Genomic DNA, 23455 nt, shown 5'->3' on the forward strand with positions numbered 1-23455 from the left:
CGGATACGTCTCACGTATCTTCTTATGCATGGACGAATAAGACTGTGGTGCTGAAAGACAATACGTTTATTGTGGCGGTGCCAAGGTCGTACAATCCAAAGCAAGTATATGGTGAGAATTTAAGAAATGATTATTAACACGCTCGTTTATCCACATGCTAACCAACACGAGTCTGAGTGAAATATTACAGTATTGTCAAACAATGTAAAGTATTCCAAGCTACAACATATAACAGGGTTGTTGTAACTGTCGGTAAAATAAATACAGGGGGTTCATAAATTGTTCCGATGTATAATCCATGCAAGTCACAGAACTCCTCCCATCCCGTGTTATTTAAGTTGTACAGGTCATAAAATAAGTTCTTGTGACACAAACCATTATAGAAATATTAAAATAAACCCATTGTATTCTCCATTAAGCCACGTTGCTTTGACAATACAATCCCATTCTATATAACCGACCTCGTTCTGTGATTCTTAGTAAATGGTCTTAAACTGACACTTCACATCCCGTATAATAATAATAATAATAATAATAAGTAAGGCAGAACATATGGTCATCAGAAGAAGAACAGTTACCCGTTAACAGTTAAGTTGTCCCAGAGTTTTAGTCCATTTTCAATGTGACAAAGAATTCCTCCTTTCTGACGAAGCTCCGGGTCAACGCTGATTATGCGTCTCAGCTTGTGTTGCGCGGTGTGCAGAGAGTTCAAACAAGGTCATTCTTCCCCGAGTCCTCCAAGAGTCCATATTTGTGCTCCAGCACATCAATCGTAGAAGAAAGGGCACTGAAAGCAGAATTACAGTCATTTCTCATTTCATGCACCGAGTGTCCTTCAGAGCAAACGTGGGAGAACACGACGCAATGCCGCTTCTCTGTATGGGATAGTTTTGCTTTAGTAGAAAGCACAGCTGCAAAACAAAAACACTGGCAGGTGCATCTTTCTAGGAAATGAGCCTGTGCTTTTTCTCTTTGCTGCGTGTATTCCCTTCTTCCTCAAAGATCATGTTACGAATTTGACCCATTGTTCGCTGCAAATGTGCACGGGCGGTCAACAGTGTCCCAAATCCATACTCCGTTACATCCTAACTCTATACAGTATGTACTACGTACTCGTCACAGTATACCGCTTTGGTATAGTACAGAAAAATATCTCAAACATTTCAGCAAATGATACAATATGTGTGACATCAGCTGTCAATCAAACTGCGACTTTGGAAAGCTACTTCCTATTAAACTTCACAGAGACATCAAAATGTTTTCCCCGAGATTTAATACTAAATTAAAAAAGGATGGCGTTTCACATTCAAATGCACCACGAGTACACCATCCCAGCATTTTGCTATACCTCTCACTGTGATGCACTCAAAATAGCAATTGTAAGATGTTTTCCGAAGCCGTTTCACCAGCGCCCACAATTTATTTTTTAGATTTTCCACCTGTAAGCCTCCTCCGCACTCACAAACGGACTGATTCAGTGTGCAAACACACGGCATCCTAAACACCAGCTCCAGAATCAATATGTAGGATGCAGCTGGGACTGAGCAAATTATTGTAGCGATGATGTAGTTTCGTACAATATTAAACCACCAGATGACAAACGGCAGCATCCTTACATTACAGGTCATCAAGTCTCCAACCGTGTGCACAGATCGCTCTGATCAATAATTATTTATGACTCGAATCTGATCCATCATATCACATCCTTTGTTTGGGCTATTGTGTTGAATGGGAGTATAATGTTACCTTTATCACACCAATGGATTTGTTGTACATGTACACAGAGATAAATAGTGAAGAGGCCACGAATACATATCATAGGGACAATGGGAAGCCACTTAAAAATGCTAAATTAATTAGTCAGTGCAATTAAGAAAGAAATGCTGACAGCATACTAAACCACTTGTGTTGCATTTGTGTAGTGTCAGAGCATTACAATTCTTTGCTTCTGTTAATAATATTATGGATGTTATTAGTGGGTATGATTTTATATGGAGATATGTAACTGCAGGAAGTGAAAGTAAGTAGCGGCGTGAACTCACCAGCCGGGTCTGATGATGCGGTATTTGCCGAGTACTGAAAGATCTACTACTGTTGATCCGAGGCGGCTGTGGTCTCCTATCGGTCCTCCATCCACCACCACTGCTAGTTTGGGCCAAAGCTCCTGGAACTCCTTCAGGGGAGAGAACCACCACAGCAGCATTAAAGACTAAAAGCACAATTTCGTAAATGACAAAAGGAACGAATGACTTTAAAACGACGTGATTTGACATCAACTTGTCATTTTTGCACTTACATGCACGGCCACAGTGCTGGTGTGTGAGCTGATGTTGGCGCTGGTAAGTGCAAGTGGTTCAGCACACATCTGGCAAAGGCGTCTCATAAAGACATGGTCTGGGATGCGTACGCCTACAAGCTGCGGAGCACATCATTAATATGTGTTCATTAATAAAACCATTTGTTTGATTTTCGGTGATATCCAGTTAAAAGGAGCGGACGTACTGAAGTGAAGGGGTTGAGATCTGTGTTCAGGACTTCAGATCTTTCGAACACCAGAGTGACGGGACCCGGCAGCAGGTCACCCAACAGAGCTTCTTTCACTTTCACCTTACAGTACCTGACACGGAAGAAACAAAACAATGTTTAAGTTGAGCAGTGCTCAGGAAAAGAAAGTTCAGATACTACTGCACAGTTCCACACTGCAAGTCTGTGATGTTCTACGTTTAATCCAAGATTGTCATTTTGTCTCCTCTGTGATTCCCTCACAAATCATTTAAGACATCGTTAACTAGCAAATTAATTCATGAATACTGTCGCTCTGTGACAGCAGGTGAGTCTGTCACTCAAAATGTAAAATGTGTCTTGTTGGTGTGGAGACGACATCGCTCGCCTCTTCTGCGTGTGACTCATATTTGTGCAGTATGTATGATCTGCAAAGAAACCATCACACTTCTCAAGGACTGACAACAGCTACCTCTGATATTTTAAATCACAAAATCAATCTGCACTCTAGCTCTGTTCATACACTTACTTATAGATATCGCAGATTTCTCCGACGCAGATGGCCAGCGGTTTATGTCCATTTCGTCCTTTGATGTCGTAGGTTTTTCCGACCGCTTCAGAGTTCTGCGCCAGACATGCCAGGCCGTAGATGGTGTCTGTGGGCACACCGACCACATGACCCTCCTTCAGAGCCTTCACCGTGCAACTCAGGATTTCAGCACCATCTGCAGTTCAAAAAGGAATGTCAGTGAGGCATCATCCACCGCAAGACACACATGATAACAAAACACACATATACATATATATATATATATATATATATATATATTTATATATATATATATATATATATATATATATATATATATATATATATATACACACCTTTTTCAATAAAACTTTATTGAACAGATCAGTTTTATATTAGAAATGGATTCTTGGCTAGTGAAGGGCTGAAATAAATAAATCTGAGACACTGATTTTACATGTAAAAGTCTATTTACTTACAAGGGGGAGTCCTACTCTTTTAAACATTTACAGGGCAGAGTTTCTAACACGACTATTGAGATGCATTATGGGAAGTGTAGGATTCAACTATTTTGGAGCTCAACCCACACTAGGGATTAAAAATCAGGATATCTCAGCCTCTGATGCCTCATTTTGTACCATGTCAAATATATGATGAATGATAAATCTGCAAAGGTCTGGCCACAATGTCATGGTGTGAGAACACTAACAAAAGTAGCCTATATTAACTTTACTGTCAGAAAGTATTGGACTATGACATACGTGTGGTGGGTGTGTATTTGACATGTTCCTGCATGACAGGAAAATCAGGACTCTGATGCAACATGCTGCAATGTTTACGCTACTTACTACCAAAGATCTTGAGTAAGTATTTCTTCAGTAGCTAAAATTAAAGTCAGAAACTTAGTCTGAAACAGATGCACGTGCACTTTTGCTGTGAATATGAGCTGACCTGTTTGGCCCTCCTGATGATCGGAGGTCGGCGGCAGCAGATGCAGCACTTTGGTCTTGAGCTCTTTACACATCTCTCCTGCTCGTGCACGAGCTGCGGCTGAACCGTGAGCTCTTCTGGATTTCACTAATTTAACAGCGATGTTACAAACGAGCCTCATAAAGTCAAAGCTACAGCAGCGGATGTGTTATTTCACAGCCGGGAGCATGTTGTCGCCTGATGAAACAACAGAACACTTCCGGGTAACGCCCCCAAATAATGACGTCGACTTTCTTAAAGGGCCAGCTGCACGTTGTTTCAGATATCCAATGGGAAAAACGTTTGTCTGTTTTAAATTAAATTACTCCATTGATGATTATGAAAACATTTTCTGGTATTTTCTATTAGTTATTAGTTAATTAGTAATTTAGTTAGAGCTGTCCTTAAACTGTATTTTGTTGCGGAATATGCTTTTATTTTTTATATCTGCAAAAACGTTATATATTTAAATAATTTATAATTTACTTATGTCCTGATAAGTACTATTAAAACAGAAAACATGTTTAAAATGTCAATCATTAAAAGTAACATTTTATTCACATTTTCCTTTACGTCCCGAACCCCTGATATATTTGTATTTTTTTGTTTGGTATTGACTAGTTTAGCTTTATAAATAAACATTTTAGTCTGGCGTTAGTGCTCCTTGAATATCCTCTAAATGTGTTTAAAACATTTGTCCCACGTTCTCTGCATGCCTCATTAATTAGGGAAAATTAAATCACCTGCGAGCACCTGCTTAAAAAGCACAAAGCACACGCACACAGTGTGGGAATGCAGAGTTTACAGGACAAATAATAAGTCTATGGTCATGGCGTCGGACACAGGTAACAACACGTGCACTTTTCAGCTCAACTGTTGCATTATTATTATTATTATTATTATTATTATTATTATTATTACTTCAAGTATGTTTGTAAAACAGTTCCATGTTGTACAGAAGACACACCGGCTCTGGAGGCTGATGAGGGAGTTTCACCTGACGACCAGGTCAGTCATGATCTGAACTGATGGCTGTTTGCCTAAAACTAACTAATGACACGCAGGTGTTGTCCTCTGCAGGACCTGCACTGCCTCAGGGACAGACTGGCGACCCTGTCTGATAAGAGAACCATGTGTAACAGAATCCTGAATGACTTGAAGGATCTACGTGATGTTCTAGTGGTGAGCTCTCTTTTCTCTCCTTCGACGTTTGTGATTTAATGCAGATTTTTAAAAAAAGTCAATCTGTTATTTCCCGCAGAGAAAATCTCTCCAGGATGTGACTGCACCACTGCAGAAGTGACCAGAAGTGGAACACCCTGCTTTTCTGTTGTTGTTGTGATTAAATAAGTGTCAATTCGAGCTGTAAGACGAAGACGCAAACATTTCAGTGACAAGGATAAGGTTTTATTAGTATTATATTGCTCTCAATTCAGAAATGTTTATCATATTACTTTATATGAAACAAGCATAAGCAAACATTTTCACATTATACATTCTCTTTATAAAATACAAATCCTTTATTCCTCACTCTTTGGGTGTCAAGACATTCCTTTGGAAGCATAGTTTGTTGGAAAATTCTGTATCAATTTCCACTGTGGCTATAAGATTGTGCTCAAACAATCTGCTTCCAAACAAATGTCTCCATCAGTGATTTTTTTGCTGAATTAACCATTCAGGTAAACTTCAGAAAGACAGACCTGGGCCACCTGTCGTCATAAACCAGTTCTCTGCTTATTGATTAAAACAAGTCTGGGCAGCTGTAAGTTTGAGCTTAATTGGTGAAGATGAGCCAACAAATTTATTTTAACTGAAAGGCTGAGATGATTACATAAATAGGGGTGAGCCCAAATAAAACATGTTCACGCATAAAGTGTAAAAACAAAAAGAAGCTGCGTACATTTGACCAAACATAATTCTTATAACAGAATAATTCATTCATTCAGTAAATACTCCTTCAAACAGCATGTAAAAGGATCGCTGTGTTGCAACATTCATGGGAACAGCACTTTGAACACAACATACTGCAGTTTAAGAAACAGGCCTAACGTTGTCTGAGCTGGAACGGCAACTTCTGCCTCTGGAGTTCCACATATAAGGTTGTGGCAGAACATCATTTAATGGAGGGCAGAATAAATTATCTTTTTGTCTTGATGTCAGTATTTAAAGTTGTGAATGCCACATGTAAAATTGCATAGGTGTGTTCTTTGACTGTATGCATTTATGAGAATATATTGATGGTATGAACTTGACTCCTGGCAGTAATTTCGCAGAATCCTTTTAACAAGGAAATGGTAGTAAATGATCAACATTTTGTAATTCAAATGGAACCAAGTATAAAGTCTTGATATCTAATACTGCATACATGGAATGGTTTAGAGCAACATGTGTCTGGAGCCCTTCACAACATATCTGCCTTCTTGGCACATGTAATTCGAAGGAAAGCTCCATTCTTAAATTTGGCAACAAAAAGAAAGCAAAAAGGCAGACATGAGTTGTGACGTGCGTGTCAGTTTTGTTCGATCCTACAACCTGGATCTAAAATGTAGAATCACATTACTTGTAGCCATTATGCTGCATATCAAATAAGGACTTTCCCAACAGACGGCTGGAAAATGGTGCAGTTTGTAGGAAAACTGTCTCGATGCGTTTGCCTTATTGTGATCTGCTGCGAGTGATTGCCTGAGACTCAATGAAGATGAGTGTGTTGGCGCGTCAATGGCAAGTCTGTCTGAAGCAGAGACTGTCAAGGCAAGGAGGCTCACAGAACAGTTATGTTGTAAGGCCAAGTATCTCTACACTCTAGTATACAGGGCATAATGCCTTCGTTCGATCATCATTGCATTGTGTCCCGTGTGAAACAATACTGTTAAATTATACTCTGAGCAGGAGGCTGTGTGTTACATATATTTTGTTATTATGGGGACTGTACAAAAGCCCAGCTGCTTGAAGAACTATTCAACTAAACACAGCAAAAACTCTTCTGCATAAATGTGACTGGGGGTCGAATGCAAGGATAGGATAGAGGGTATACATTACTTCCAAACTCAAGAGTTAGTAATTCAAAAGTCTATACAAAAATACAAATTCTAGAATAATCTACAAGTTTCTCAAAGATGTTTACACTAAAATGTACTGTATTTACACTGTCTCCAGGACACCATCTCTTAAATGCTACTTTACAGCAGTTGTATACAAAAAGTCTAGTGGTGCTGCGCCTCAGCTAACAAGCTGTCAGATGACTCGCTTTACAAGTAAGTGTGCAATTAACAGGGAAGAGTGCAGCAAAACGCAGGGCGACTGCAAGAGTGGGGCATCTGGTGAGAAACACGGTAGTCTGAGTAACAAATTAAGGGAAGCAGGATCAGTTATGACTTGATGCATCCCTGAGAGGGTCACAACCCTATAGAACATGGGATGTTGACCGTTCTTTACTGTTTCATGTGGACAATTTTTGCAAACAAGCAGATCCTCAAGGACAATTTGTTTCACTGTGCAGTCTACTATAGGTGCCTCTTTTCTCAAACTTGCTTTCAGCAATACCCATTACGTTAACAAAAGGAAAAAAAAAAAGCAATTCAGTAACATAAAAACAGCTCAACTTAAAAAACACAAGTAATTGGAATAAATTAATAGATTTTTTTCTGCTATCTTGAAGATAATAGTATTGCCAGTATAATGAAATAATCAAGTATTTAAATAAATTAACATGTACACTTTTAAATTAGTTTAAGTTACAGGCAACTCATGAAGTATTAATTTCACTTAAAACAGGCAGATTGGATCACAGGTTCTTTTCTCAATTAGTAAATAACTGTCAAGAAGTAAAAAAACCCCCCAAAAAAAATCAATCACATTTTTTGGACTACACTAGTCTTCCTAGAAAACAAAAATACTGAGGAAATCAATTCATATTGTATGACAGCCATGAGAGGCTATGTGGCCAACCCCTTTGTAATGCCTGGGAGCGATGCTTGTTTAAATTAAATTCCTCTAATATACAGTGCATTCTGGTCAGTTGCAGACCAGCTATAAGCATTTGTTAGGACCTGTAGTACAGTACAAGGATATACAGACACATTTTGTTTTCCTGCTCAGGTGTCTGACCTTTAAGCCAGGAAAATGGAAATATTAAGTTATCAGTGCTTGGACAACACTCATTTGTTTCATTCAATCAATTCAGAGTGGATATCGAGGGTTATTATATACACTTTGATTATGTTCATAACGAAAGGATCTACTGCCTTTTCCCTGCATTCATTAGCATTACCTTGCTAAATCTCAATAAGCAAACTAATCCCGCTTTTAAAAACTTAACTACTGCAATGAGACTCAACAGAAAAATGATTCATAGTTCGTGTATATGTTGCACAATGCCATACAGAACTGAATGCACTGCAGGTACAGGGGGGGTTCGATACACACACTATATAGGGAGAAAGAAGAGGCATCGCTGCGGAGAATGACTCGAGATGTGGGTGGAATTGATGCCTGTGGATGAGTGGGCGCAACGAGCGAACACATGGCGCCAGACTCAGAAGGCAGCTCTTCTAAGGATTGCCATCAGTGGCCATGCTAAAGTCATCGGCGACCAGCAGCAGAGCCTCAATGTTGGCAGCCGTCTCAGGACTCTGCAAGGAGAGGAAGTCCGAGACGTCCATATTGGCTAACCCATCCGACGAGGGAGGGTTTGTGGCAGTGCTGCTCACTATTGTAGAGAAAGTCTGAGCTTTGGAGGAGGAGGAGGAAGAAGAAGAAGAGGGGGCCTCCGGCCTCACCTCACCCGCCTCGGAGGAAGACTCGGGGAGGCCGCATGAAGAAGACGAGGTGGCTGGAGGATGTGGAGGCTCTGGAGGTTGTGATAGTGGGGGAGGAGGGGGCTCTGGCGGTTGTGGCTGTGCTGGGGCTGAAACAACGGAGGAGGCACTCTTTGAACTCTTGTCTTTAGAAGCGTCCCTGCAGGCGCACTGGCACTGGCACGACTCCTCCTGTTTGATGATGATGACCGGCAGACTGAGGCCGATCTGTTGGACTGAGCTGCCTGAAAAGAGAACGGCAATTTAAAGTTTTATTGAAACAAGAAGTACAAAAACACATTTGCTTTCCGAATGTTCAGCAAAGCATATCAAAAGAAAATGAAAATATTTAAGATAAAAAAAGTTACAGAGGGTAGGACTGTCACAATTTCAGATTTTCTCTCAAGGCCAAAATAATTCATGATAACGATATATATAGCAAATAATAATAAATAAATATCAACAATAATGCTATCAGTCAAATTCATCTTTAACCCTGTTTATTGCGAATTGTTTTCTTTTTTAGCAAAAAGAATACGAGTAGAAAGGAGGAGAGTCTTTCGCCATAGCTGTAAAAAAGATTAAATTAAAGCAAACTGACAAAAGCCAGAACACATTTTTATCGTCATTACGACAATATCACGACACTGAGGGGGGAGGAATGATGAACTGCTTAGTAAGAAGTTGGCATTCAACAGTTGTTGACTGAGAAGAGAACAGATGTAGGGATTGACCTCTTGGTACAGAATGTGACGGAGGGAGAACTTTTAAAGCAGATGATATGTTGCGTCTTCACAGCATCGCAACTGTTAACTTTTACGATCTATGATAATTAGAATAATATAAAAGCTGAAACGAGGTCAATCAACTGATTAGTCGTCAACACTTGTTCTCTTCTTATCCTGAACCTTTACTTGTCAATTTCATTATAAAATATTGTAATGGGAAACTATTTGAACTGCTACTGTGCATTAATAGTGGGCCAGCATCTTGGAACTGCATGTTTATAATAAAACCATTGTGACAGTATCTTAGTGGAGCTCCCTGGACACCAATCTACGATTTAATGAATCTTATTAAAGCTACAGCATTAGATGCCAAGACAAATGTTTACTTTTATTACAGACTCTTGGCCAATGTCCAAAACATGAAAGAATAATTCACTACTCATTAACTTACCAGCATTTCCTCCCACGGGTATAGCTGTTGTGAAGAAAACCTTTTCCACTTTTGGAGCTCCTGGATGTGTCTGCAAACACAATAAACACAATAAAATAGTTGAAGCAGGATAAAGTACAAGGTTGATGTGGTGCATCTGTGTTGTATGAAAAAGTAATATTGATAAAATGCAACACCTATTCCTTTGCTACACTTACTGCAATACAGCGTCAGTGCTGACCACAGCCATATATCCCCACTGGTTTACTTAACAGTTTTGCAAAATCACGTAAGTGCATGGCATGTTGTTTGCTAATCTTCTCATATGAACACACTTATGTTTAGAAGACAAAATGCGAGAATTTCATGCATGTAGAAATGTGTTTTTAAACTTAAGAATGCATCACAAAATCAAGACCACAAATCGCATTACTCACTGCTTGATCTGGGTTCTGCTGGCTGTTGGCAGCACTGCTGAGGATCCACTGGAGGTTCTGGTCAGACATGACCAGGCTGGGCTGCAGCAGGTTCGGGGTGGGAGCTATGGTGATTGTGGCAGGGGTGGGAGCCAAACCAGGGCCAGTGTTGGGGACAGGGTTGTTGGCCAAAGGCACAGGTTGAGCCACAGCTGCATCTGTTGTTGTGGCTGCAACAACAGCCACAGCAGCAGCGCCTGGTGCTGTGGTGGTCAGTGCTGGAGCCACTGGAGGGGAAGTGGAGATGGCTGGTGGTAGAGGAGCAGTCTGGGTGGCACTATCTGGTTGCAGGAATGTGGATGGCAGTGCCACGTAGTGCTGGGATGTGACATTGTTTGATGCTTGGACAGGCACATCGGAGATCTGCTGAGGCCCGGTTACTTGCACGAAAGGTGGAGGCTGTGTGGAGCTGACAGTGGCGGTGACAGAGGCAGGGGTGGAGGCCTGAGAAGAGGAGCTCTGATTGAGCTGGGAAGGAGCCTCCACGACTGCCGTTGAGTGGGAGCAGGAGGATGAGCAGGTAGGATGGAGAGAGAAAGAGATGAGAGACGAGCCATCAGACAGTACCCGCTGGGTCGACGTCTCAAGGCTGAAGGATTCAGTAAAGCTCTCTGAGGAAAGAAAACATAAACCTCCCGTAAGTGAACAAGAACAATCAATACAATTCAAGCCAACGAGTTTTGAAATGTACCGACCGTTGGGATGGGCATCATCTTGGCTGATACTATTTTCAGGACTCTGGAACATGAGCTCAAAGATTTTCACAGGGGTCACATTGCTGACGTCCAAATGAGTCTGTAATAAAAATTTCAATTGAGCCGTTGACATCTTTACTGACAACTACTCAGCATTTTCAATCCACTGTCTGTCTGTCAAAGCTGAAGCAAAGGCCAGACTTACATTAAGGATGTTCTCCCGTAGCTCCGAATCTGTCGAGATGAGGCTCAAGTCACTGAGGCACAGCGAGTGATTTGCATCCTGTAATCAATGAATGTGACCTGATTAAACTTGTCACCGTTATGGGATCGAGCGTCATGATCGGGTAGCAAAATTGGAAAAGAATGCAACACCTGTTTTATGTTAATGTGAACATAATTTCACTTGAAAGGAAGTTCACCACAAAAAGTAAACTAGCAGGTAATGACATAATAATGTCAATTCATAACTAGAAGAACTAGTTTTTACAAGAGTACTTTAACCTAAAGCTTCTTTTCTATTATACAATGTAGAGTAAACCCCTCCAACTCAGGCCTTTGTAGACATTTGCAAATGTCCACATCGTGCAGGTATGCAGATTTAGTTTTTAGCCAATATACTCTGTAGAATGCCTCCCATCTACTCATATAACTTGCCATGTTATGTGCTCGAGAGCACAACACAAGTATTGTGCATGTGACAACGTGCACAAAATATCCCCCACATCACAAGGCACATGTAGTGCTGGAACACAGCACGTGTCAAATTCACACGTTTCAAATACAGTGAATAATTCGAGGACCATAGTGGCATGTTGCTCATAGGCTTTGCATGAAGAATATGTGCCAACATGGAGACGAGTGGCTGCACTGTGACTCACTTCAGAGAGCGGATGGGTGAGGGTGACGGTGAAGGGCTGTCCTTTGTCGTGGCCCCGGATGTGACTCTTCAGACTGTACTGGCTGCTAAAAGTCTTCTCACAGCCGTCACTGGGACAGTTGAAAGGCTTCTCCCCTACAGAGCGAGTAGAGACAGAGGGGGAAACATGAGGTCAGAGACCGACAAGTAACAGCGTAATCGTTAAAAGTCAGTCAAGACAAACATTTCTACCTAATTCTTTTACTTTTAAATGAAACAAAATACTAAAAAGGAAAAAAAGAAGAATGAAGACCAAACTAAATAACATTACGTCTACTAGTGGGTCTACCTATATATATATATATATAAATAGTTTTTTAAGATGAAGAAAAAATAATTGAAGTCCTGAGAAGAAGGAAATGAGCTTCCTTAATGTTTTAGCCGTTCTTCAAACAATAGAAATTGGTCTGTAATTATTCAGATCTAGCGGATCACCTCCTTTATGAACAGGAGTAACTTGAGCATATTTCCAAATAGGTGGAAGTTTACAGGTAGATCAGAACAAATACGAGTACACATGGTCACAGCCTTTTTAAATGACTGCTCTTTGAACTTCATTTGTAGACCAATGTTTGAAAAGGTAGACAATGACATATTTGGTCCGGCGATTCAAAAGAACTGTGTGTGGGAGGCACTGGTAACAATGGAAATGGAAATCAGGCAAAAGGTGAAAAAACAAAACTTCTTCAAGAAAAAACAAACAACAAACCAGTAATATGTACCTGTGTGTGTCCGTACATGTGTTTTTAGGTGGTGACTTGCGGCAAAGGCTTTTCCACAGCCATCGTGGTCACACCTTATGGCAAAGAAGGAAAATTATGTCAGAAATGCTTAAAACTAGACGCAAATAAACAGTGATGAATTTTCAAGATACTGGATTTGATGATCCATCTACAGTAACGCGATGCCCCTGCTAGGATAGTGAGCGTCCTTGACTCATCATTAACATACAACTATATACTGTATATGAACAACAGATGTGAAACTAATGAGCTGAATATTGCGGGCCTCTGCTGAACCAAAACAAAGTTTCCAAGAGAACTAAGTGAAAGACACTACGAGTAAAACGTTGTAATATGAAAGAAACTCTAAACATTTTATTTGTGTAGATAAGCAAACATTAAAAACAGACTTAAAGAGCCGTCTGTAAGCATCTATTAGTATCACATTTCCTTCATCTTGTACAAGGGCTGGATTAAAACTGGTGTGATAATGAAAATGCTCACCGGAATGGCTTCTCCCCAGTGTGTGTGCGAATGTGCTTCCTCAAGTCGCTAAGTGTGGTAAAGTACTTTGTGCATCCGTCTGAATCACAGTTGAATGTCTTGCCTGTGTGAAGTCTCTGGTGTGCTTTTAGTCTGCGGAGACAATCAAGTGTGTTTCATTAAACCACAATGGGAGACAAGCAGAGAGAAACAAGCGGAGCACTGTGGCATTAAAACGCCATGTGTTGCTTCCTGATGCACTTTAAGAATGACAAAAAGACAGTCGAGTACACATTCAGATGACAACAGAATTTAGAGAAACAAAAAGTACACGCTCTCTCAATGGTGGTCGTATAAGAGAATCTGGGTGGCATGAAGGATGGGGGAGAGGAAAGTAATGTTATTAAAAGAGAATCCATCATCCATGTCTGACATTGGTTGGCTGCCCTGAGTACAAATATCTGAGGCACAGCTTCACCAAGCCTCAGACATATTGTCATAGCAACTGAACCAATACAGACCGGAGGGCTCGGATGTGGACTGTGTGAGATCACAGCCAAATACAAAAACATCGGAACAGTTCAAATGCTGCAAATGAAGAACGCCTGGCATTGGTCGAAAATAAATTGAAAGTGTAATTGGGGCTGATGTTCTCTAATTATCTGTAGGACCAAATTCAGACATTTCAACAAATTAAAAATCCTGAGATATCCATACGTCCCACTCAGCTGTTGGCCGTGCGGAGGCATAATGACCAAACTCACCACTTTTTATTTTTGGTGAGCAAAAAGGGGCAAAGAATTGCAACGACAAAGGAAAACTACACAATTAAAAAGGAGGGTATTTTTTATTTAGGAAGAATTGGTAATTATGGAGAAGCTAGCAACAAAGAACATACAGGACAGAGCACCTTGAGGTGACAATGTTCTGCTTTTTCATCGTATTGTTCCTTTTATAGATCGTTTCTTTCTTTTATGCTTTGTATTTTTGCAGGGATCCTGTGATTGTTTGCACCTGTGACCAATTAAACAAGGAAAGTACTTCAAAAATACTAACTGTGGTCAAAAGAAAAAATCACTGCCAACACATAGAACACATTGAATTATATTTAATTACTTATTGTGTCCATCTCATATTGCATTATTTGAATAAAAGTTAGACGAGTCAGTATTTTGACAACACCAGGTAGGAGGAGAAATAAAACACAACAAAGCTGTGTTGAGGCTCACCTGTATAACGTGTTAAAGGCCTTCTCACAGCCTTGCACATCACACTCAAACGGCTTCTCCTTGGTGTGAACACGGACATGGATCTTGAGGCTGTAAGAGGTGAGGAAGGCCTTTCCACAGCCCTGTTGATTGCACACAAATGTGTACTCGCCCCGGTGAGTCTTCTGGTGTGTTCGCAGGTTTCCCGCCGTGCTGTACGTCCTGGTGCAGCCTTCGAACATGCACTGATAGCGCTTCACCTGATGGAGGAAGAAGAGGAAGGTGGTTGAATTCAACTCTACTGAAGGAAATCTTCCTGAAACTAAGAAAAGAAAATCTAATTTCCACTCTTAAAAATCAAATAGTGTTCAAACTGTAATTAAAAAGTAATCAAAGTAACAGTGAGTGAACAAGTCATTTATAATCCATCTCAGTAATAACCAGCCTGGCCATATGATGAAGTGACAGTGTGACTCAGTGTGACCTTTCATACGAGACTTGAACTCAATGACTCAGCTGCCCGTCAGCACATGAAGCGGGTGAACACAAAGGACAGCGATTCTGACTAACCCCCCTTGCAATCCATCCAATCCAATTCTGTTTCACAGCAACAATCTCCACTGCAGTGTGGCAGTCTCCTGCTCTCTTCTCACACAAAAGCCCTGGGGCAATGTGAATAAAAGCAGTTTATTCTATTCTCCACAAAATGCTGCCCTGGGTCGAAAACAAAGTCAGGAGGCGGAAGCTTGTGGTGGGACACCTCGACAAAAGAATCCTTTTCATCAGCTAACATTATTCTTCTAAATAACATTCCTGATCCTCTTAGAGATCTTGTAAGACTAAAACATGCTACCATGAAATGTACCGTTAACAAAGAAGATAGAAAGCTGGCCCTAATAGATTAGATAGTTCCAAATTGCTGAGTGTTGTGTTTAACATTTCTTATGGTGCAAGTGAGGACTTTGTCGAGAATTACTCACACATCAGTGAAAACCCTACGCTGTTCATCCTCGCAGTCTCAAAGCTTTACTTCAGGACATATTGTCAACAAACCTAATTATAGCATGAAACGGACAAAACCTGCTTAGCTGTTGTACACACGGTGAAGTGACATAAAGCTCATTCAATTTCCTTTCAGTCTTACTAGCAAACACTAATCTGAGTGATCGGTAATCTTTTAAGGCCATTCGTTTTTATTCTAATGATGTGGGAGAGATCGTTTCTTAAGTAAACATCCATGCAAAGCCATAGTAGGAGGCCTGCTAGCTTAGCAGCTCAGTACTGTATTCATCTCCCACACCATCGTGACTCTTCCCCACCATCAGTTGGATCATTGTAAGAGAGCATTGTATGCTTTGTTCTCCCACATGCATAGTGGAAAAAAAAATCCTTTCTGTGTAACATACACTGAATGTAATGCACACAGCATGAGATGCACCACATCACATATGTATTCACAACAGCAGCAAGTGACTGCAACAATTTACTACACATAATGTCATTTCATTAAAAGGCTCCATTGAAAGGAAGTAGTTTTATGCACTAAATCAAAAATAATATTTGACAAAGAAGCAAGATGGAACATAATTTAGTTTGAAGTTTTTTCCATTTTCTGGTTTGTGTAGTTCACTTTAGGGATAGAGAAGTATCGTAAGTTACTGACGTAGTTTATTGTCCTCTTGGAAATTAATTCTGTGCCTATGCCATCATAACAACGTCATAGCAAATCAAGCCATAATGTCATGACAACGATAAGGACAACAATACAGACAAAAAGCAACCAACAATGCAAGGACAATGACGCTGATTACAGTGAAGCATTACATATAGAACAAACACTGTGCCCGGCGTACAGCAGTAACATCCACAACTGCTGGCCAACCTACACACGCACGGTATCATTTTTCATATGTTGTTTGTATAGTGATATTATGCTGCTGGGTTAAAAAGCCTTACAGGCACGTTACTTCCCACAGACATCACGCTGTACCCTCAACCTCATGTCAACAAATACTTTACACTGCGAAAGGGGGATGTGAAACATCACCAAGAATTGTCTGTCATTTTCTTGTGACAATCAGAACAGTGTTGCACCATTTTGTTCTTGCAGGGAATATGAACTATTTGGGAAGTTTCTTCTTACTTACAGACATGAACGAGTACCACAACATCACAATAAAAGAGAACCAGCAGGTCTCTATTACTGTCCATAGACATGTAATATTCATCCACAACTTCACTGACACTCTCCCAGTGATGGCAGTGGGGTCTATAATTAAAATAAAATGATTTTCTCAGTGATAACAAAATTACAAAAAGTGTTTTTCAGTACAGCTAACAAACTCCCATCCACAATTTGTTGTCTCATCTTCATTGATCAAACCAACATTGGCTATGTCATCAGAATAAAATCAAGATTAAAAACAGCACTGCAGAGGAAGTGCTCCCTTGTGGGGCTTTTGTATTCAAAACAGTAGAGAAAAGTACTGCATTCACTCCAGCACTCCACCCATCTAATGGTTCTACCAGTCTCATCATTACAATATAGTCTTACAGTATTATAAACCAACACAAAGAACATAGGCATGATGCTTGGGCATATAAAGATGACATTTTCTGCAGGATATATAAAATAACATCCTCCATGCTTCCGTCCCTCCAATACAAACTGTAATGGGTCAAATATATTTTAAACCCCAGCAGGAACCGGATGTATCGCAATCCTCTTAAAACTCTTCATTATAATAGATGGTGAGGCAACTAACTGGTCAATTAACAACCTCTTGTTGTATGTGTCATTTCCTTCATAGGAATGAAGTGTGCATCATCTGACATTGGAAGCAACTGACTAAACCCTGGACTGAGTTCTGCCCTTCAGCACCCTACCTCTCATTCAGCAAGGGTCAGCTGCTTTACCAGTGCACACTGGCTGTCAGATTTTTTTATAGTCCACTTCCACTGATTAGACTGGGATAGGTGTCAACATATGGCACATTCACCACATTAACATGGAGAGGAGGCAGACCGGGTTGTGAGTGGGCTAAGCTCAAGGCTAGCACGAGCAACAGACATGAGCTGAACTCTTTGGTGCATTGAGGTGTTAACTTCTAGCTAACCCAAATGAGCAACCAGTGGAAACCTGCAGTTAGGGGGCTGAACAATTCATCAAAAATATGTCCTATTACAATTTTCAAATTGCAGGAGGCACAATATTTGTGAAAGGCAAAATGTTGCCGTGCTGCAGGGATGTCCGAGCCTACACAGGATATTCTACAGACTTAAGAAACCATCTTTGTTTGATACAGACAGATCACCTCAAAAATCACACCATAATCATTTTAATGTTTTCCAATCAAAATGAGAATAATGTTGTGACAATTATTATTATTATTGTTATTTTTTCAAAATCGTTCAACCCTTTTTGCAATTGTACTTTACATATCACCATGTACATAATAATACTTGCTACATTATGCATCTCAAAGTTTATAAGGCAATTAGACACATTAGATTAATCTTTACAGTTCAAACCAACTGCCGTTCTGTTGCACAATTAGCTGAAATGACTAGAAGAGCCTCCACAAACCAAACTAAGCAATAATACCACATTCTAACCTCATCTGTGTTGTAACTGTAATTCTGTAACTGTAACAGAATTTACACTATGTTTCTGAATCGAAACACAAAACTGTGATACAAAAATAATCTGCTAATTAAAATCACTGTATTCAGACTAATCACTCAAAGTAAAATAGATGTTTTTGAGAACTTGGCAAAAGAGATGCCCTTGGTAACCCAAAAAGCAGCACATACACATTTCATCAGTATTTAGAAGCTGTTTATCATTTACATTTGGAGGAGATGCACTTATTTAGGCTTACCTCTCTCAGCTTGGTCTCTGGGCACTCAGAGTGCAGGGTGAGGGTGGCCCCCTCTATGTTGCGTGGCATGCGTGTGGAGCCTGGATTTATCGTGAACTGGATCTGGTCTGGAGAAATGGTGTGGTGTACATAACCCTGTGACATGCCATCAGCGTCGGTCATAAAGGTCAGAGAGCCATCCTCCTCATCTCCATCACCTTCCCCTTCAGTTAGGAATGTGACCCCATCGTCGTCCCCTCCACAGTGACCCTCCTCTTCGCCCTCCTCATCTAGCCGGATAGGGTCCCGCTCAATGAGCACTGTGGTGCGGTCGTAAACCCGACCAGAGGATGATGAAGGCTCAGCGATCAAGTCATCATCTTTGTCAAAGTGGATCTTGTCTTCATCTTCGTCTTCATCGTCCCGCTCCAGGTGATCCACCTCCACCTCAAAGTACATCGTTGCCTCTGTATGAGGGCCATTCTCACTCATGGTCCCTGGTGCCTCTCCTTCCTGGCAAGGAGGACTGCACACTCACACTGTTAACGTTTCAGCCTGAAATATAAATTTGCAAATGTATTATTATATATAAATTATGTAAAGCTGTTTGAATTGCCTAAGACATACAAGGGCATTAAAACAAGATATACGAGACACAATGTGTTGTAAAAAAAAAAAGGCACATCACATAAAATAGAATATAGACATAAGCTAAAATCTAATAAAAAAGAAAAACAGAAGAATGAAAATTAAAGCACAAGTACAGTAAATGGCCCTAAATGTAATTTGTATTAAAAGGCAGTACCAAACATTTACGAGAACCGAGAGCTGAAGCACACTTTGTGTTTTCTGAGAGATTGTTCCAGATAATATGATAAACAAACTGAATGCTGCTTCTCCATGGACAGTAAGCAATACTTTCTCAAATGATCTGAGAGGTTTGGGCAGTCCCTAACACAGCATCAGATCTAACAACAATATGAGAAACTGTCAATTCCAAATAAAGAGCCATATTGCCTTGAAAAAAGAGCTCAGCTGTGACATTGGAGAAAATGTCTCCTCTTCAATATGCACATGTTTTAGTTCCTATAAGATGTGTTTCTATTGTAAAGCAATTTATAACTTGTTTAGAAAGGTGCTAAATAAAATACAGTTATTATTAATAAGCTCATAACGAGCACTATATGGTGAAGGCCTGTTCTGACAGAGAGAAACAATTACCAACAGCTGGCTAGACACAGACTCAAATATGTGTCCTGTCTCGCGCGGGGCTTTGATGAAACAATACAACACCAACGTAAACACGTCTGTCATGTCAATCAAAGGTTAATTATTGGCAGTACTGAACAATGGTATACTCCATAGTAATCCAGCGGTTAATAGGACACATTCGACCCGTTTAGGGGATACCAACGTTACCGGAACAACACCGACATCTAGAACTTTCTGACAGAAGTCACGAGACTAGAGTAACGGCTGAACTCACCGAATTTAACGGACATGATTGATCATTTTCAATCGATTAAAACTCCTCAAGTCCATTTTTATTAAACGTTATGAGCAACATATGAAAGTTGTCACACTCACCGGAAAATGTCAGTTTACTTTCAAATACTCGACATGACTAGCTAACGTTTACAAACACATGAGTGGCCTGATAAACACAGCGTGACTGCCAAGTTTACCCGGTTTGACTGACAATACAGTCACGTTAACCTAACTTAATGTCCCGGCACTGAGGTTGTTAGCCTTACCACGTTAGCAGGCTGTGTAACAATCCGCTGGTTGATACTGACCTGACGTTGTTTCACTGAGTACATCTTAGTTACATCGTTACTAGCCCCAGAAATATGTCGCTAGCTTCCTGCTACAAATATCAAACCGTAGTTCGTGTAGATTAAATACGTCTATAGTTATTAGCACTTCTTGACTTGATTGCAGAGTCAACATAACATTATTGTATTATGCTTGCGAGTCCCAGACAACAAAATACACGTTAGTTCACTAGCTCTACGCTAGCCAAGTCCACCTTATCAGTTGTTTCTTTGCACATGCATAGCTTTGCTAGCTAGCATCATTTTGGCTCACAGCTAAGCTAGACAGCTAGCTAGTAACGTTAGCCAGCTCACTGACGACAGTTGACATAACCTACCTTCCCTGCAAGTTTCAACTTACCAAGTGATAAACTGACTAACACCTATTACTGCGCTTACGCTCAAGTTAGTCGACTATAAAGGATATTACATTAAAATATATTTACCTGTTAAAATTTAAGCCTTATCCCTATGCTTTGGATGTTTAGCACTTTCTTCCTATCCCCTCCCTAGGATACCAAACAACGTCACAGACTCAGTCATTCGTGATGAATTATGGGAAATTAAATATCAGTGGTAAAATAAAGCATCATGTTTTTCTCAAGATGTGACTTTTGACTTTTTATATGGCAAAGGGGATTCAATAAGATGAATATAGGGAAGGGCATTCTCACACAAACACACACACATTAGGTGAAAACTAAACCTATTAATTTGGTGTTACTTTCTTAGTTGATTGGCACAAATCACCAGTGACACACACACCTAGTTTCCAACAGTTTCTTTTATATAAAACAATATGCTGTTGAGATCAGAAACATTAAAATACAAATAATTTTCTTTAAATAAAAAAAGACATAATTAAAAATTGTTAGGTCTCTACAGATGCGCAACGATATACATTAAACTCTGTTCATCAACAAATCACAAACATTATTGTCTGTGCAACAAACCTGTCCCTTACAGTAATGATACTATATATCTATACAAAGCGCCATCTACGAATATAAGAAATTGTTCCATTTTACTTCAAATATTGGACTGTACAATTTAGTGTTCAGCTTCAGCGTGATGGACAGGTCCTCCATCTAGGAGGAACCTTGGGCCAGGAAGTGGTGGAAGAACTCCTGAGTCTTCCTCTTTTCTGCAAGATCCTGCTTCATAGGTGACCTCAGTAGCAAGGAGGCAAAAATGGTGGCTATGGAGAAAGGAAATAAATTATTCATACAGCATAGTACAACAAAAGGGTTCCTTCTCTGAATTAGCAGTGTTTAGTGTGACAGAGAAGATGAGAAGAAAGTCAATGTAATAAAAGAAGTGTTTCTTTTTAAAATAACTTTTCATATGTACGTTAGGTGTTGCAACAATTCCTTCTGCTGCAATACTTTATTTCATATTCAACCATAATGTTGAATAAGAGTATTGAAAGGATAATAAGTGCAAACAGTCCTTGAGACATAAACAAAACAAAATATTAAAACAGGATTTTTTATTCATTTCCACCTTCTATTGCTTTATTTGTTAGTTTATCTTCAATTACTCATCATGCTGACTAAGCACAAAGCATCAGCTTATAATAACACATTCACAAGTGAAAGAGACTGCGGGGCGACCTGCTTCCTTTTCTTACCCAAGATGTTGACATCTAATCGATTGCTAGCAGAATTCTTCAACAGCTCACGGAGAAAGGCAGCTAAATAGTTGAACACATTTTTATGGCACTGAGGTAACGTGGAAATAACCTGAAGACAGAAGAAATTAACATCATATTTAAAAAGTTAGAGATGAACTTTTAGAATTGAACACATCTTTGAATAGATTAATGGTGATCAGTGAAAAGCTGCGGGCTGTCACTCACTTTCTCACACTGACTGGCAGAGGAGCAGATTTGTAGGCACTGCTGGTAGAAGGAGACGGGAACCACCGGCTCTGGGAGGGCATCCAGGAAGAGAAGCAAGGCTTCTGCCACGGAGTGGTTACTGCCCGCTGCAGGTCAATACAGAGTCAAGGACATAATTCTTAAGCAGGATCTGCATGTTTTGAAATGTAGTAGGTGCAAAATATGAATTGAATACACCGTTACATCCCAGGATTCATTCAAAGGGGCAGCCGGAAATACAGTGCAGTATTTGGCAAGTGATACAGCACATTTTTGTGCATTACCTAAGTTTTTCCACATATTGCATCAGAAAAAAACAATGATTATTGGGGCAAAGTGCTTTAATTTGACAACTGTACCCATATCCCCCCCTCTGCTATACTGCTCAAATACTAGGGAGGGTATAAAATATAAATAGGGCTGCTGTCATAAACAATCTTCTTTTTCTATCGATGGTTATGATGGCAATAGCGTTGAAGGATACGGAGAGAATCTGGAATGCCAGTGTCGAGGCAATCCCTTATTTCTGCAAATTCACTCCGGAGCCCAGGTTGCTGAAATATGTCTTCCTGCAAACAGACGACAGTAAACTTTACATTTTTGTTTCCAAATATATTAAGCCAAGGAGCTTAAATTACAAACAGGAGAAAATGCTCTTTTGGTTTGAGTTACAGTGGCGCTGCAATGGACTTAATTAAAATGAAAAGCACAATCCTATATTTAAACCTTTAAAAATAGAGATTAAGTCCCTTCACCACATCAATGCAGAGACTCTAAAAAGCTACTTTTCTTGCTGGCACAACCACTTAAGGCAAAAGTCAGACATAAGATCTGCAGATCTGTTTGGATCTCAATATGACGACGGAGTCAGACTCGTGTCTTTGTTGACCCCGGAAAAAAACATTGAAACTTTTTATATTGCTCAATACTTCTGGAATGCAGCCACTTTCATTTATTTGTCCTCATATTAAAAGACTCAAAAAGCCTGGAAGGAGGCCAAGAGTTACATAAATCACTTTAAAAAGACACGCACCTGCAAACAAGAAAACCACCCCAAAAGCACAGAATGGGAGTACAGTGTTCTCTGATTTTATTATGGCACCAAAATAGAAGCGCGTTCTGACCTGTTTCAGTGCATTGCGGAACAAGTGATCCACCATCATCCAGAGTTCTTTAGGAATGTCTAGAGGCTCTTCAGCGTTTGCTGCATTGTCATCTCCAGACATCTCCGCCTGATGTTGAGAACAAACAAAGAGAAGCAGTTCAGTCAAAATGGACTCAAGTGTTTGAATTCAAATATGCACCTCTATTAAAATAAACTACTATACAGTGGCCTCCAAGACAATCCTGAATGGAGAAAAGGTATTTCACAGACACGGTCCCTGCTTTGCACATGGGAGCACTAACCACTTCACGGAGGGTCTCTTGCGGCATGTCCTGGATGG

General features: G+C 40.1%; 3 protein-coding genes across 6 annotated transcripts in view; all 3 read right to left on the minus strand.

Moving 5' to 3' along the window:
* Window positions 1–48: 48 nt before the first annotated feature.
* yrdc (yrdC N(6)-threonylcarbamoyltransferase domain containing) lies at window positions 49–4255 on the minus strand. The gene is made up of 6 exons (XM_029450855.1): window positions 3983–4255; window positions 3032–3227; window positions 2503–2617; window positions 2297–2416; window positions 2043–2173; window positions 49–787 (listed from the first exon to the last, which is right to left on the minus strand). Exons 1-6 carry the CDS (start codon window positions 4140–4142, stop codon window positions 709–711), a joined length of 801 nt encoding a protein of 266 aa, XP_029306715.1. The 5' UTR covers window positions 4143–4255; the 3' UTR covers window positions 49–708.
* A 1130-nt stretch (window positions 4256–5385) lies between these two features.
* On the minus strand, window positions 5386–20676 carry mtf1 (metal-regulatory transcription factor 1). Of its 3 annotated transcripts, none has more exons than XM_029450851.1 (11): window positions 20578–20676; window positions 18339–18872; window positions 14479–14717; window positions 13271–13402; window positions 12767–12840; window positions 12007–12140; window positions 11331–11408; window positions 11126–11225; window positions 10392–11041; window positions 9976–10045; window positions 5386–9041 (listed from the first exon to the last, which is right to left on the minus strand). In XM_029450851.1, exons 2-11 carry the CDS (start codon window positions 18807–18809, stop codon window positions 8551–8553), a joined length of 2439 nt encoding a protein of 812 aa, XP_029306711.1. In that variant the 5' UTR covers window positions 18810–18872; window positions 20578–20676; the 3' UTR covers window positions 5386–8550. The 3 variants fall into 3 exon arrangements, with proteins under 3 accessions (XP_029306711.1, XP_029306712.1, XP_029306713.1); XM_029450852.1 differs by lacking the exon at window positions 20578–20676 and adding an exon at window positions 20072–20523; XM_029450853.1 differs by lacking the exon at window positions 20578–20676 and adding an exon at window positions 19804–19818.
* Window positions 20677–20897: 221 nt separating this feature from the next.
* inpp5b (inositol polyphosphate-5-phosphatase B) overlaps window positions 20898–23455 on the minus strand; it is a 19497-nt gene continuing 16939 nt past the window's right edge. For both annotated transcript variants that reach the window (XM_029452356.1, XM_029452357.1), the window contains 6 exons: window positions 23418–23455; window positions 23135–23242; window positions 22495–22579; window positions 21990–22117; window positions 21762–21873; window positions 20898–21329 (listed from right to left, as the gene is read on the minus strand). The exon at window positions 23418–23455 is cut by the window's right edge and continues 198 nt beyond it. In XM_029452356.1, the coding sequence (XP_029308216.1) occupies window positions 21220–21329; window positions 21762–21873; window positions 21990–22117; window positions 22495–22579; window positions 23135–23242; window positions 23418–23455 (581 nt within the window). In that variant the 3' untranslated portion in view covers window positions 20898–21219. The remainder of the gene's footprint in view (window positions 21330–21761; window positions 21874–21989; window positions 22118–22494; window positions 22580–23134; window positions 23243–23417) is intronic.

Source organism: Cottoperca gobio, chromosome 16 (genome assembly GCF_900634415.1).
Source record: "Cottoperca gobio chromosome 16, fCotGob3.1, whole genome shotgun sequence".
NCBI lineage: Eukaryota > Metazoa > Chordata > Actinopteri > Perciformes > Bovichtidae > Cottoperca > Cottoperca gobio.